We start from the raw sequence: 16,623 nt of genomic DNA, 5'->3' as shown, positions 1-16,623 counted from the left end.
ACATATACATCCTCAGAATACATACACGCTTATTGTAAGCACAATGTGGTAAGCCAACATACAACATATCGAATGTGACCCATATTCAAGCTCATGCACTTCTTGAGAATGTCTTATCATTTTGTCAAAGCTCTCAGATCACGTGTTCCTCGTCCATGCATCCCCGTGACCCTGTTGAATAAAGATAACCTTTGCTCTTCTCTAAAAATAAAAAATAAAAATAAAAGAGTAAACGTTATACAAATCAACCATTCTGTAAGCCATGACCAACTTGACTTAATTTGTACACTTTCACCAAATTTAATAGGACTAAACAATTTTCAATAATACAATTTTTATTTGATGAATCATCATGATTTTGCATGCACCCTATTTTTTATGTCGCTTTGAATCTATGGAATATTTTGCACACCATTGCCAAAGATCGGAAGAAGTTATTGCACTCTGGGACGTAAAAACCTATCGCGTGCATAATAAGCGCTTTCATGGCAAATTAATTACCCATTTAAATTTGACATTAAGGTGATTCATTTATGTTTTGATATTACACGTTTGGTAAACTTTTACAAAGGGCAATCGGTTATACTTTTGAATGAAACAACTACTTTCAATATGGATCAGTTAATTGAACCTTGTATTAGTGTCACAAAAGGTTAAATCGTTAACTGAATCTCTCATTTTCATTTCTTAACATTCTGTAAGCTAACCCTTATTTCATAAAAAGCAAACAAACACGAACTGCCTGCAGTAAAAAATGTAAAATTAAAATACGTTAGAAAAAATAACTGCGAAAATATAATTAAAGAAAATCATTAGAATTAGTAAAGAAAAGTGAAAGAGCATCAAGATCATTGTTTTTTCAGAGTTCCCAAGTGGTGAATAATAATTAATCGATAAAATATTAAATTTTCACCTTTTCATTGATATACCCATTCAGTAAACTAATATTAATTTTTCTTTATTGAAATCAAACAGAAAATGCCTGCAATAAAATTAAAACACGTGAGCCTAAACAAAATTGCGAAAAATACTTAAAAGAAAATTATTAGATGTAGTAAAGAAAAGTGAAAGAGAAACAAGATCATATTTTCTTTCAGAGTTTTCACGTGGTGTATAACAATTAATCTATTAAACATTACATTACTTCCTGAAGCTGTGTAGCGACTTCGAATTTCTCATCTGAACTAACACGGAAGCATTACAGAGCAAGATATTGTCACCTTAAAAGGCAAAAAAAAAATCGATCGATCGATATCGTTTCCGGTTGTTCGTTTCGATCACGCCGCCGAAGCCAATATAAACCGGGGACACATTACGTAGTCATTGCATTTTCTAAGAGGCTCCAAAACCAGCCAGAGTTCTCACATCAGAAAGAGGGAAGGAGAGAGAGAAAAAACAACGATTTTATCTCGGTAAGGACATTTTACACCTTGAATACGTTTTTGAAGAAAAAAAAATTGTTAAAATTTTACTATTCAATTTAACTTATGTTAAAGTAATCAATTAATATGCCTATGTATTTTACCTATGTTCAAAAATTTATAATTATTTTAGGCATCGGCAGTTAGAAGATCTAGTTTTATCCTGTAGAGAAGTATACTATAGGTTTGGCGAAACTGTTAAATTGAATAAATAAGCTTAATTATAATTAATGCTTACTGTTACGTTGGAATACGAGAGTTCTCGATAATTAATTTTAACGAGACACAAGCCTGGGTTCGTTTCCGTAAGGAACACAGACAAATTGACGAGTCTAGAGAATTTAAATGAGAACGTAAACTATATTGAACAATGGATTTCGAACCAACAACAACAAGTGGTAATTACAAATATATAGAAAATTACTCACAAACTTAACAAGATAGGATACACTTTAAAACACGCTGGTCTCTTCCAACGGCGATATCCCTCAGCGGCCACGACCTTGATGACGACGATTCTCGGTCCGTTGTACCGCGAAATTCATTGGTCCTCGACAATCTTTCTCGCGATCCCAGAAACAGCAGTCACCTTCTTTCCGGCGATGCTCCAAAATAGAAGACGGACTTCCAGCTACAATCGAGTGAAGCACAAGTCGAACTTCTCGCCGACTAAATATTACCAGAGTCAGTCCAAAATCAGCTTTATAGCCACCAACTCCTGGCGTAACGAACTTCTTCAACGTACGGAGACAGAAATTCACCTTCTCCGAAATAAAGACTGGCACACTGTACTTTCACAGCAAAGTCCTCTTCAAACTTCTGAATGGAAGTGTAGAATCAATCTTGTTATCGATATCTCAATCCCTCAGAAACTACTGGCAGTTGAGCACTGACGATATATAGTAGAATGGTATAATATTTGTCGTCGCTTGTATTCGTTCAGAAACTGAGAAACTCTCCGATCTGGGCGGGTTTATGTATACGATTCGCCATGTCAAGAATCCTCCAGATCTTTCTCGATACACCTGAGAAACAACGTGACCCGGTTTCTCTATTTGCGGAAGTCCTTTGCATCTCTCGCGAACATTCCAGAGAATCCACGAAGATGCCGTGCACAGCTTACACGCGATTCCACGTAAACCGACGTTAACCCGAGACCAGCGTGTCATCACAGGGGGCGTATCCAGGATTTTCCAATAGGGGGGGGGGGGGCGTCAGGCATGAATGATCGCCGTCCTGGGGGATGGGTCTAAGGGGAGGGGTGTACAATTCTTGCTTTCGAAGAAGGGCTGAAATGCAAAATGGTGTCATATGCATGGGCGGCGATCCGTACTTCCGAGTGGGGGGGGGGGGGATATGACCTTGTTGACTATCTAAGCGTAGCGCCACCATGGGTTGGCGCGAAGCGTACAAGAAAATTTTGGGATTAACAAACCCTCTAGATGGCCGGAAACGGCACTTCCCGAGGTTTCCAAGCGGCATATACCCAACTTTAAAATAGGGATGTCATGTCCGAAATATCTCATAATCAGGATCCAAAATACTTTTTTTTTAATTTCGGGTGTTATTTTGGGAAATTGCCCCTGTCAATCTTGTTTCAGGCGCAACGTTAGAATGTTCGAGAGCTCTTTTATATTATTCGATGAAGAAAATGGCCTCATGCAGGCTATTATAGGCCTATACACATGCAATACACAATTACACATAGTTACATTCCTAGGTACCGATTGCTAGGGCATCCAGGTGAAACGTATATTAAGCATTACCCTGGTTACATGAGATTCTCAGCTGTTCGAGGGAACATGTACGTGTGTAGGCCTACTATAGGGCCTATATGAATACTATGAGGGTGCATATATGTACTATATAAATACCGTGGGCGCAATAATACATTTTGTTGTTATAGGGCCAATGAAGCCTACAGTCAACTATTTTTGCTTTATAAAGACGCTTTATTTGAAAAGATCGCACTGCGTTTATGGTAGGCGAGAAATGAAGCTAGGGGGGGGGGGGGGATATGGTGCATTACATCCCCTCCACCCATTTTCATGGGGGGGATATATCCGCCCTCCACCCAGGATCGCCGCCCATGACCATATGTGATCCATTTTTCGACCTTAATAATAAGCAACATTTCCTGTAAATATGGACACAAAATGCACAATTTAGTATGGCTGGCATGTCACTTAGTGTTTATAGTGATAATACAAACACAATTACCATCTATGTTTCTAAAACTATTATGCCGCCGAACTTCGCCAGAACCCTTTTTTGGCAAACAAAAAATAAAGCATACGGGAGGGAGGGGGGGGGGGGTTGAGCGATCACCGACATCTCACATAAAGGTCGTCATCAATTTTTTTTTTTTTTGCTAAACTTTTTTTTTTTTGGTGACGGCCAATAGGAGGGGGGCGCGCGCCTGTTGCGCCCCCCTGGATACGCCCCTGCATCATAAGGAATATACCAGAACAATCGTGTATTATAACATTCTGTCACGGTAACCCGACCTAATTTCTCAAATACTGATTTATCACGTAGGCAATTTCAATTACTCTCCACATTATATATTAGGTTTCTCACTAGCAGTGACTAGCGTTAGGCTACAATGGGTCCTCGTAACATTACTAATAATTAATGATCAAGTTTAAGTAATGCTTACTTATAAATTAATGATGAATATAATTAAAGCTTATTTATAGTTAGTGATCAATTATAATTAAAGCTGACTTATAATTAATGATCAATTATAATTAGTGATCAATTTTCCACACTTTAAGGCAAATACAAACTTTGAATGTTAGAGTAATTTAAAGTTTAATATATGAACAATAGGTAAAATTAAATATTAGACATGTACTAGTAGTCAAATATATTCCACGTAATGTATATGTGAAGTTACGTGTGGATAAGAAGAACTGTTAAATATGCTCTATAAAGACCAAGCTTTGCAATGCAAGTAACAATGATACACCACATGTTATTGTAGAACAGATCAAATTTAATTATGAGTGTGTTTGTTAACTCTTCCTTATTACTAGTAGTCAAATGTTTTATTGGTTAGACTATTATGACATATCAACACAAAAGTTTACATACAGTCTTGAAAGGAAGTGGCATGGGGTAGGAGCGGGAGGGGGGGGGGCACTGTGGCACGTGCCCCCACTTTTTTCCGAAACAGCAAATGTGCCCTACTGGCAAATAAAATGTGCCCCTTTGATGAAGAACTGTCTCTTAGATATCTTAAGCCTTTGTTAATTTTAATATTTTATTTTAAGTATTCACGTGCACCATAATAGTATCGATAGCATACTAATACATCATATAGTTAAGTGATATGGCCGGTGTGTATATCGGTTTATAGCATAACGAGTGTTGGTTGTGGAATGAGAAAGTGCCCCTCTGATGTTGTGCCCCCCTCACTTTTTGGAAGCTTCCTAACCCCCTGGGAAGTGGTCTATATATAAATTTTCTTCCTTGGAGTTTTGTATCGGTATGTTCTCTGTCATGTAATAACGGTGATCTGATTTCGTTTGGTTTAATATTAGAAACCAATCTTCTGATCTTTGTGTAAAGGATCATTTTAAGTCCACAAATTTATTAGTTTAGGGTTTTTGTCCCCCGGTTATTCTGTCAAAGATATCCAGTGTTACTGTTATTTGACTGTTATTTGACTGTTAATTGACAAAGGTACTGCATTAAATGTTTAACTTTTAACATGCAACTATACTGACATCTCATTGGAGGTTAGTGTCTGCATAAAACAATTTGGTATTTTGCAACAAAAGAATTTAGAGAAAAAAAAAATAAAATCAAAAAAAAAAAAAAAAAACGTCATTGTGACAATTAACAATTAATGATTTTATTCTTGATATATATTATAGCTTATAGTAAAACGAAAACTCTTAATCAAAATATATTCTTTTAAATTCATATGAACAATTAAATTAAACACCATATGTCCTCGACAAATTAGTAATACTAGTGGTGACACGTATTGTGAACATCTTATTCGAGGCAAAGTATTGTGTTCTGTGTTGCATTTGAGAAGGCTGACCAAATACGGTAGTTTGTGTAAAAGACCAACAAATCCCGTTACTCTCATGAGCCTCAGCCTATCTAAAATCGAGAAGATGTACATGAATGCAACCTTTATTTTAACTGTCTGCATCATATTCAAAACTAATTGTACATATACAGTCACCCTTCCACGAGTTGTAATAACTTATTTTTTTACCTTACCTTGCTTCGCCTTCCCTAGCATTCCTTAAGACAGATCTATTCTGCACCATCGTCAGTGTTACCTTTTCGTCAGCGATATTTTGGCACATCTGGTCTGACGTTTATTCTGGACTCCAAGATACTAGACATCAGTCGATCAGTGTTTCTATCATGCATTTACTACATGCATTACTGATATGCGGGTAAGTACTAGTTTCACATTGAATCGATGAGTCGATACGGTATTTGTAAAAAGAAAAACATGTTTTTGTAAAGTGAGTGTGTATACTGTGCTGCCATGCGTGGGTAAATTGCTATTACAATGATGCAATGCAATCATCTGGGGTTTTTACTTTGTTCGATTCTAGATAAATGTTTTATTCACAGTACATGAACAGCTGCGAACTGTCACGTTTTGATAGAGTTCTTTCTTTGTGCGTCTCATTTGAATGTATGCGAATAGAAACAGTTTTAGAAAGTTACTCTTTGAAGGGCATTTTCCTTTCGGCGGCTTTCGTTTATGAGTTATATGTGTAAACCAGGGTCTACATTATCACATGCAGTCACACAGTAAGATATCGTAAGTCATAGCATCAAGTATATATGTGATATAGTGACCAATATTATTTCACGACGTGCTTGGTGTAGGCCTACGTTCACTAGCCGGAATCTAAAATAGGAACATTAAAAAAAAAAATACATCATGACTGCATGAGACTAAATCTCAGTAGTATGAAACGAAATACTCTCACACGAACAGTAACAATTGTAATCCAAAATGTAAACTGAACATAAGACAATAGCAGAATCAACTTCGATCGGGTTATCAAACTCATTCCTATAAAAAAAAAAAGTTAAAGAAAAAACGCAACAGGACTGAAGACATTTGCAGCATCAAACTCATTCTCAACATCAAAACATTTGTAGGTCTCAGCTAAAAAAAAAACATATTTTTCTCAAACATATCGGAGCGATTGTATTTGGTATTGTCCTTCATCGTGTTTCATCATGGAGGTCTGTTTTACCTCCATGGTTTCATTAGCATCCGGCGACGACGAACTTTGCCCGGGCTCTCGTTATTTGGTTCTGTGCTTAGCATATTACTGGCCACGCAACCCTATATCTCGTTAATCATGTATTAGCTGGGGTTGCGGAAAATATGCATCAAAGGTTTGTCAAGTAAACCAGCATGCAGGCCCTGTTACATAAACTTTAGATTAAACAAGGATGTATTATAGTGCATTATAGTGTATTATAGTGCAAGTCATTCGTCGTTCTACGTCAGAAGCTGCAGATCCCTGCATTTATAGCAGAATTGACGGAAATTTGAACTAGCACTGAATGATTTTCTATAAATTGTTCTTTTATTATAGAAAGCAAATAATTCAAACTACCATTAATTTGATAAATTTAAACTCTGTAGTTTCCTCTCTCATTTATTTTTTTAAGAGAACAAACATGTTTCCATGCACACAAAATAACTTTGAGATTTATATAGATTCGACTGAACTTTTTCATAATTAAATTTGTTACAGCGACATTTTTACAATTAGGATGATATTTTATATTTTATAGGTTTATATATTTTTTAATCTTCAATTTATTTATCTTTTTTCCGTCAGAGGCATTACTTTAACGATGTGTTACGACATTACGTACGTCGCCAATGCTTATTATGAGCCTGTATTTGTGAAGGTTGACACGGAACGATCTCATACGGAAGGTATTGCGTTTGGCGCCAGTATCAATATTGCCGGAAAGTTTGAACTAGGTGGTTCCTTCAGCCGTGAGGACGTCTGGGATATGTTTATCGCTGTAGGCTTTGCAGAAATCCTTCCACGAGAGTACGTCCCATTCTCCCCCGAAGGTGGTAGAACGGTTTACATCACCATTTGGTCTTCCTCTAAAGGTTTCATATGGCACAACGTTCCACAACCGAAGGATGTAAGCTTCATTGTCAAGACCAACGGTGCAGTTGTGAAGTCCAACGGAAAGAATGCCTTTACTGATAGACATGGGAATAACCTTAAACCCTCCGTAGCCGAACTAGAAGCTGCGGCAGCGTCCGGGGCAATCTCAAATCTTGGGGCAAAATTTTATATGCTACCCTTGCAAATGTTGTTTGTTGTTTTCGCATTTGTTCAACATTTTTAAGCCTAGAATTGCGTCTATCTTGGCGCATGAAGAGGGCTCTATGTCCGGTGGACAGAGCGAAGTATATGTGAGAATTAGTTGAGACTAGTGGAACACTAGTATAGCTGTTACTCAGAGTTTCACGCATTTAGCGATTATCAGACGACTCTTGTTGAAAATAGTCGTCTACGAACAAGAAGTATGTGAATATTAATATTATTTATATATATAGTAGTATCATCTCTACTTTATTTTTAATTTTTGCTCTTGTATACTTCAATTCGATTATCAAGGCTTTTATAATTTTATACAAATAATTGGAAAATGGAAGGTGGGAAATGATACTAGATTAACTTTTTTACTATATGGCATGATATATATATATATATATAAACGGGTGACCTCATGGTCAGTGGGGCCTAATTATGTATCACATGGGATTGACCCCTCAAAACTGTACTGCCCGTGGTTACTTCTTCTTTTTCGCTTTTGATCAACAAATGCGTATGGCGTTATAGGTGTGATATTGATTTTTGTAGGAAGGACCAATCCCCGAGAGGCAGTTCTTGCAGCGATTATAGAAATGGCTAGCGCCTCCACATTGGGCGGATGTCCGCCATTTGCCCAGACTGTTTTTTTTTTCTCTCGTGACGGTGGTATATTTGGTAGTAGCGGGGACTTTGATGGGCGTGCGGGCGGACCGGCCGTATCACTGAGGTCACGATATACAGGGTGGCTTGTTGATTGAATGATACAGGTGTACGGGGGACGTGAAACTGTTTGTTGGTATCGTTTTTCCCTCGGCGGGGATCGTTTTGAGTTCGTGGTGACGTCTGCGTGGTCATGAAAACACACCTGAATTAAGATATTGCCGATATAATGTTTTTATTGGATCATGTTAACTCATGAATAGAAACACAGTTGTAGTCCTTGTGTAAATGCAGCATAAGCAACATAAGCTCTCAATCATATTTTAGAAAAATCGTGAAAATGTCCGTTTGTGTAACCTCTTCATGAGTTGCTTGTTCCGGAAGCAAAAATTGAAACTTTGAAAAATGAGCAAAATTCTATATAGTTCTATAGTTTACGATGTTTATTGTAGAAGATAGTTAATAAGTAGCACATGGTAATAAAAGGCTATGCCATGATTCTATACCTATACTGTATAAAGTATTATTTGATTTGCATAGTACTTATTTTAGGTACTTAGATCCAGTTAGAGGTTGTAGCTGTTAATTCAAGCATTCTTGTGTTCCTCTGTAAATTGAGCTGATATTTAATTTGCCTTTCATCATAATTTATTATAGCTGTCAGAAGGCATACCGCGTGAAAATATTTGATGCAATTAATATATATTTACATTCTGAACCCTGGAGTATATAGTCTTTTCTATCTAGTGTAATGTTCGTACTGTTTGCTTATAGCTCATTTTCATTTAGCCTTGTGGGCTAAAAAGGGCCGATGAACACCCTCCCCCCCCTCCCTCCTCCACCCTGCTCTTAAGTTCCGCGCCGGATTATTCGTTAGAACAATGGTTTGACCGACATACCTGCTTTTATTTGTTTGACGAACGCAGCGGATAATATTTCTAGGTTTAATATTTTACTTTGAACCACGTAACATTAGAATGTGTCACCCAAGAAAGAACCTGTGCATGAAAACCAAACTACCAACGACTAATCCGCTCTCAACCCCATAGTCCCCTTGCATAGGGACTGTAACTGTGAGATTCCCCAAGAGAGGAAACGTATACTACACATGATATAGTTTTTTTTTTAAGGAAAAGTCGCCCAGGAAAGAACCTGGGCACGAAAACCAAACTACCAAACGACTGATCGGCTCTCAACCCCAGTTCCCTTGCATCGGGACTGTGACTGTGTGATCATCGTCGGGTGTGCATCATCATTCCCCTCGAAAGGGAACAGATACTACACATGGTCTTAGCCAAAAGGCGTGATATTATGGGGTTTTTTTTAGAAAAGTCACCCAGGAAAGAATCTGGCGGGCACGAAAACCAAACTACCAAACGACTGATCCGCTCTCAACCCCAGTTCCCTTGCATCGGGACTGTGACTGTGTGATCATCGTCGGGTGTACATCATCATTCCCCTCGAAAGGGAACAGATACTACACATGGTCTTAGCCAAAAGGCGTGATATTATGGGTTTTTTTTTAGAACAGTCGCCCAGGAAAGAATCTGGCGGGCACGAAAACCAAACTACCAAACGACTGATCCGCTCTCAACCCCAGTCCCCTTGCATCGGGACTGTAACTGTGTGATCATCGTCGGGTGTGCATCATCATTCCCCTCGAAAGGGAACAGATACTACACATGGTCTTAGCCAAAAGGCGTGATATTATGGGTTTTTTATTAGAAAAGTCGCCCAGGAAAGAATCTGGCGGGCACGAAAACCAAACTACCAAACGACTGATCCGCTCTCAACCCCAGTCCCCTTGCATCGGGACTGTGGCTGTGTGATCATCGTCGGGTGTGCATCATCATTCCCCTCGAAAGGGAAAAGATACTACACTTGATCTTAGCCAAAAGGCCGAGAAGCGTGATAATATAGTCAGACGGTTAGGGTAGCTTGTGATAACGTAACATATAGAGAAGTAGATAGATACACATATATAGTAGTTATATCAGTAAACTTACATGCGTAGTAGAGAAATGCGGGTTTGTGCTCTCTCTTTCCCTCCTGCTCCTCCTACCCACCACTCATACAAGGTCGTATGTCCCCCCCCCCTCTTAATTCCCCCTTATACCATATAAAATAGCCTCTACGGCTGTACTTGATATTATTTACTGAAAGCAAACAACCTTTTTGTACAAATTGTACCTAATAGGTATATATCATTGGTTGCTAGGGAATTGCGCAACCCTCAGACAATTACAGGATAGTATTACAATTAAAACGATTCAAACAAGAACTACATTAATCGATTTGCAAACATCTCTTCATATAGCGGCATGGCACTTTCTATGTACTCTTTCAATTCGTCTGTAACTTTCCATTTTGGGTTTGCTACACCTCTTGGGTGTTTTGGGGGGTCAAACTTGGAACAATTAACCGCCCTAGATATATTGACTGTGTTAGAACAGACAAAGACGACGAAATTGGAACCTCTCCAAGATGAATAGACCGACTGTGGGTCTCCACTCCATTCCAGGTAGGAGGGCTTGTAAGGAATGCCGAGATTCTCAAAAAGTTTTCGCAGCACTACATCCGGGTTACTTGTGAGGTCATGGCCATCTATGATTACAGCATCTGGATCCAAATGTTCCTTCACGTGTTTCCATAAATTGTGATGGGTTTGGTAGAATTCTGAAACTGGTATGAGGAAGGCGTCATTCGCTGCATGACATTCGTCCCAGGGTATCGGGTTTGAGGGATCAGCTAGAGTGGTGGCTACGTTCTTCCAGGAGGTGTACACTTCCTTTGGGTGACGTATTAGAAAGACGTGTCTGGTGGGGACACCTTCGGGTAGACTGTCAAGTTGGTCGAAGATTGCAAAGGATTGATCTTTTATAAAGATGAACTTCTTACCAGGATCTTCGGTTTCCAGTTGTTTCTTCACCCAGGAATCACTGAGAGGGGAGATAAAATTAAACTAGGAATTTCATTAAAATGATTTCATTCAAGTTAATTCAGTAATGGCCATCGTCGTGCATGGTCAGCCATGGTGTTAGAATTTTTCGTACTGTCAATCTCAGAACATCTGGGTTCATTAAAGTCGATTCGCTTGTAGTGGGGTCTATAATGGTCCCACCCCATAAAAAGAATACATTTTAGATGTAAAATGGCACATTATATGAGGCATATGTATATCCCACATTTACGTAACGTCACGTAGACTACCCTACCCTACCCTAACCTACCCGACCCTCCTCCCCTCTATTCCCCTAGCCCACTCTGAAACCTTACTTACGTAAAAGTAGCTTGATCAGTTATATTTGAAAATTCATCGGCCATAGCCAAGCTTTCTTTCATCATCGCCAATGTTTCGGGTCTTTGCATAGTTTTCTCCATGGAAGCTCTGTATCGTTGGGCGTTCTGGTCATCTTTCTTGTACTCTGGGTTAAACAATGTCTTGTTCAAGTGAGTGGTCATGTAGGGTTCCATCCAAACCGCAGTGTCATCTACGCAGCTCATACACTTTAAGAAAGCGGTGCTGTTTACTCTAGGAACAATCCACACGAATATACGCAGAGCTTGCTCCTTCTCGTTTTGTGCCATATCTGTAACCATCAAGACAAGAGACAAAAAAAAGAAGAAGATATTTCTTGTAAAAAACAAACAAATTGCGAAAATATTGATTGTGTGACTGTAGGATGTCACATGAAAAAGCTGTGGTCAATGTCGTTTTTCAGGTGCTGATCAACGTGAGGGGGGGGGGGGGGAGTGTTTGGAGTTAGATGTTCACTTCACACAAAGGTTTAAACGCTGTAATCAGAACAATCTTGAGACCTTTAGACCTGGAGGGTTGGGGGGGGGGGGGGTGGAGATCCTTAGAGTCCATAACCGGATCAATAACCCCATGGTCACACCCCTGGTCTCCAAACAGATGGGCATAGTCTAAAAAGGCATATTCATACTATTGTCCAATATACTTTACATCATTATTTTAGGTGCGTCAAAATCCCAGTAAACTAACTATAAGGACCTATTGAGAGGCAGTTATTTTCTGAAGAGAGGAAGGGAGAGAGCGCTGTTTCTCCATCTCTAAAACCTCCCTGCCCACAAACAACCAATCAGTGTTCAACATGCAGTCTGTACTTTCTATTGGTTTCTGTGGAATTAACCATTTTCAGATTTATATATTTTATCTCTTTTTTTATTAAACAAAATGCAATGACTCCCCCAATAAGTTTTCTTGGTGGTATCCGTCTGTGTGCCATTAATGTTAGGACAATCGAATATTCTGATAAAAAAAATGTCATGTAAAAATTTTGTTGGCAAAGAATTCTAATCGAATCTAATCAGTTATATTATCAAACTTTTTTATCTGCAATAATTCTACCTTGCATGTTGTAAAGTAACATTTTCAATCACATATGTTATACTAACAAGCTGTTATGGTTACATCTGCAGTACCCCTTCGGAACAAAGAACCGATTACCTAAGGGTACATGAAACTTCCCGCATAAGCAGATAATGGACTGGAGAGTACTGTATTTCAGACCTACTCTCTATAACTTAATGGCACTGTCTTCTCTATAACAAATTATTCAATATGTTAATATGTAGCCTACTTTTATAACTTTACAAGTTGCTAACTTAATTGGGTGAGGCTTCGCACTAACAGCTTGGTCAGTAATTCCGAATACATCAGTTGAGATGTGCACCTTTGTTACACACACACACACACACACACACACAAAAACAGTCAAATACTGAAACTTGTGATATAAAGTGGCTACGATCCATTTTGTCGGACACTTTTGAAGCCAATTTGGGGTGTCCCCCCGAAATCACAGTCATAGGACATTCGCGGAGGCAGTTTGATCAGCCAAGTCCTCCTCCTCAAGCAGCACTTGTACAGCTAGGTAATCACCTTCGTCTTACCTGGATTTGTGCTACACTTGTTGTATAGGTTGTCTTAGAAAGATGAAGGCCTTTCTCTGCAATGGTAGGAAAATGGGAATTAACCTATAACCTGGTGTGATATTCAATCGGGCGATGAGCAGTTTAGTTTGCACCACAGTTATACCCCTAACGATACATAGTACATAATAAGCTACCGTACTGTACACACTGTGTGTTTGACTAATGTTATAAAATTACTGTCTGGAGTGTCTAAAGGTCACGAGACACGTAGCAGATAACATTCAAACATGCACAGATTAAGAAGCTACATGTATCAAAACCTTATACTCCAAATTTGGAGTTCCACGATTGTTTCAATATATGTGAGCCAGCTATGCATTCTGTGTATGCGTATTAGTGTGAGGATACCAACTGTATGTGCAAGGTAGCAACGGATGGCGTCATTTGTTTTCTACTTTCCTAACCGAGGCAATTTAGCCGATTTTATGCGGAGTTTTTGTTGGTTGATAGGAGAAAAATGCAAAGGAATTTTTGAAAAAAAGAAGTCATTCAATGTTTTGTTTGATGCCTTATATACCAATCTGTGATTTTTTACCTAAATCCCAATCTTAACTTTCTTGTAACTGACGGTTGAGGAAGGTCTTATTTTCGCTAGTTAAAGATTTCACCATACTCAATACAATGCGCAGAACAGTTACATGTTTGCCCTCTTCTGCGCTTCCCCCGTGACATCACGAAAACTATTACGTAATAGTACTTGTTACCAATTTCCAGTACCCCTTTGGAGATGGAAAATGGACGAGGAGTTGGGTTTTCCTTAACATTAGAATTGTAAAGTTTTACATTATTGAAAGTCAACTCTGGATGTCCCTTGACCTTTAAAAATGACATTGTCATGTTGAGTTGACAATGTGATACTGAATTGGATATGTTAGGTTTGTAATGCTTTTGTGGCTATGTATAGTTTTATTGTCAGATGGTACCGCACATTATCTTAACATTAAAGGGTGTGAAGACTCGCGCAAAAAGAAACGTCTAAATGCCGGTAATCTGACCTAGTTTCGAATGAGGTGTAACAGAAGTGTTAAACACCACCATCGGTCCCAGACAATACGCACACAGCTTGCTACCTTCGGTAATTAGACACTAGTGTACAGTCAGTACATACAGCTGCGGTCAATACCCACAGCACAGTGTACAAACGATACAGCGATGGACATCTCAGGTCCAGCTAAAGATAACAAGGTATCACGTTTCATTACTGTCTGCATTTTGTAGCGACAAGCAGAAAAGTTCACTTGTAAGCAAGAGAAAGTTAACTTTTTCAGAGCGCGGCACGCGGTTTGGGGCGAGTCTTCAATGCCTTTAAGATATTGCCTCTCGGAGTACAATTATTAAATAATCATGTAGGCCTAAGTATCTGACCACTCGGTACTCAGATTTAGCTACATTAGTTTAATAATTACATATCTGATCATTTGGTCATTCACATATTGAAATTAAAGATCTTATTTTTGAAGGAAAAAATCTGAGCTTTGAGAAAATGAGATATTCGGATTCAAATCCGCGAAGGTAAAGAGCATGAATGTTATTAAAAAAGATAAAGGTGATGACGATCCCGCTAATTTTGGTCACTGGTGTATTTCTATCAATTTTGCTATATGATTTCATCGATGATTTTACCAGTTTCCTCAAGGAAAATGCTGTGAATTATATTTTTTGTAAAGGTCGTGAGTCAAACTGATAGACGGTTGCCGTATATTTTCAGCAAATCGGTGGAATAATCCAGAACAACGTCTCAAAAAAACTAACAAAAAACTGGATGTTCTTTCTTTCATTGTGGCAGTTTTACGGTCCGTTTTGGTTCAGGCTTTTTATATAGTAGATTAACATTGCTACTGGAAAAGTGGTTACAATTTCACGAACGAACACAGTAACTACAGTGTCTGTCAGTTACGGAAGCGTAGAAGGGACATTGCATTGACGAGTTACCAACTTGACAAAACGACAATTATCTGCAAATTGACGAGTTGACGAGATATGGTAACGTGACAAAATTCAGAAAATTGACGTTTTGACGAGATAACGGATCTCGTCAATGCAACAGTTTTCTGCAAATTGACGAGTTGCACACTTACTACCATCTCGACAAGATGACAAAATTCGGAAAATTGACGTTTTGACGAGATAACGGATCTCGTCAATGCATCAATTTTCTGCAAATTGACGAGTTGCACATTTACTACGTATACCATCTCGACAAGATGACAAAATTCAGAAAATTGATGCATTGACGAGATCCGTTATCTCGTCAAAACGTCAATTTTCCGAATTTTGTCATCTTGTCGAGATGGTACAATATCTAGGGGGCAAATAATGCAGGTAATGCAAGCTCGCGACCCAAGTTGGCGTGGGGGCAGAGGCCTAATGTACCTATGAATCCGTGCATTAAACTAAATAACCCAGTCACTTTATTGATGGTCTTCGGCTGTTTAAAGGGACATAAGCGACAACATATCAATCTTAATTCTGTGCCTAGGTCATCCTTTATTGGGTAATGGATCTTATCATCCCCTCCCTATGTTTACTGATGTTTATATTAGCCGATAATTATCTCGTACCTACATGTACTGATTTAATGTACTGAGATGACGAGATACTGAGCTTTTAGATAAAGCTTACAAAAGCGTTTCATCAACATGTATACTAGAACTGCGAATTGGTTTTTGTCTACAAGTACTACTCAATAATTGCTTGTACTTATTCTAACTGGGAAGGGAAGGGGAGGGGTGGGTGAGGCCGGAAGGGAGGAGAAGAGGTTGGTTCTGTTTGTTTTTAGTTCACTTTTCTAATTGTAAAGCTCTGTGTGACTTTTTTCATGGAGTGTCATTACCCGAAAAGCCCTATAGGTTTTTTTAAAGTACACTTCCTTTCACAAGTTTTTTTGTGTGTCTTATCTCCTTCTATGTTTTATGTCATACTTATGTTGTGAAAGAACAAAAATAAATGAAATGATATATATTTTCTATATATATATTATATATATTTTTTATCAATATTTATTTTATGACATTGATCTTCCTGTATATACTCGTAGCAAAAAAAAAAGAGATAGCCATCGTAGATCAGTTTCTATCATGTGATATCACGACACAATATATTTCTTAGCTTAATCCTATTTTATAAGTATGAAACACAATCTACAGGAAATGTTTCTCTTTTATTTCTGAGGAGGATATCACTTTTGGTTTCCTTTTTAAAGAACTCCTGAAATCACACATTATACTAATTTAAATATCTGA

At 38.4% G+C, this 16,623-nt stretch overlaps 2 protein-coding genes across 2 annotated transcripts; one reads left to right on the top strand and one right to left on the bottom strand.

Annotated features, from left to right (window-relative positions):
- Positions 1-1,042: 1,042 nt before the first annotated feature.
- LOC139960287 (uncharacterized) lies at positions 1,043-9,140 on the top strand. Its single transcript, XM_071958545.1, has 3 exons — positions 1,043-1,412; positions 5,680-5,842; positions 7,262-9,140. The coding sequence occupies exons 2-3, from the start codon at positions 5,811-5,813 to the stop codon at positions 7,791-7,793; spliced, it is 564 nt and encodes a 187-aa protein (XP_071814646.1). The 5' UTR covers positions 1,043-1,412; positions 5,680-5,810; the 3' UTR covers positions 7,794-9,140.
- Positions 9,141-9,935: 795 nt separating this feature from the next.
- On the bottom strand, positions 9,936-13,519 carry LOC139960286 (uncharacterized). Its single transcript, XM_071958543.1, has 3 exons — positions 13,340-13,519; positions 11,703-12,012; positions 9,936-11,361 (listed from the first exon to the last, which is right to left on the bottom strand). Exons 2-3 carry the CDS (start codon positions 12,008-12,010, stop codon positions 10,704-10,706), a joined length of 966 nt encoding a protein of 321 aa, XP_071814644.1. The 5' UTR covers positions 12,011-12,012; positions 13,340-13,519; the 3' UTR covers positions 9,936-10,703.
- Positions 13,520-16,623: the final 3,104 nt, after the last annotated feature.

Source organism: Apostichopus japonicus, chromosome 19 (genome assembly GCF_037975245.1).
Source record: "Apostichopus japonicus isolate 1M-3 chromosome 19, ASM3797524v1, whole genome shotgun sequence".
NCBI classification, from domain to species: Eukaryota; Metazoa; Echinodermata; class Holothuroidea; order Aspidochirotida; family Stichopodidae; genus Apostichopus; species Apostichopus japonicus.
This window is presented reverse-complemented; position numbering and strand designations above follow the sequence as displayed.

Bases quoted from the DNA above. Each gene is read 5' to 3' on its own strand.
- LOC139960287 (XM_071958545.1), top strand. From the start codon at position 5,811: ATGCATTTACTACATGCATTACTGATATGCGG. The intron at 5,843-7,261 runs GTAAGTACTAGT...TTTTTCCGTCAG, and splicing joins CATGCATTACTGATATGCGG to AGGCATTACTTTAACGATGT.
- LOC139960286 (XM_071958543.1), bottom strand. From the start codon at position 12,010: ATGGCACAAAACGAGAAGGAGCAAGCTCTGCGTATATTCGTGTGGATT. The intron at 11,362-11,702 runs GTAAGTAAGGTT...CTCCCCTCTCAG, and splicing joins ACTGATCAAGCTACTTTTAC to TGATTCCTGGGTGAAGAAAC.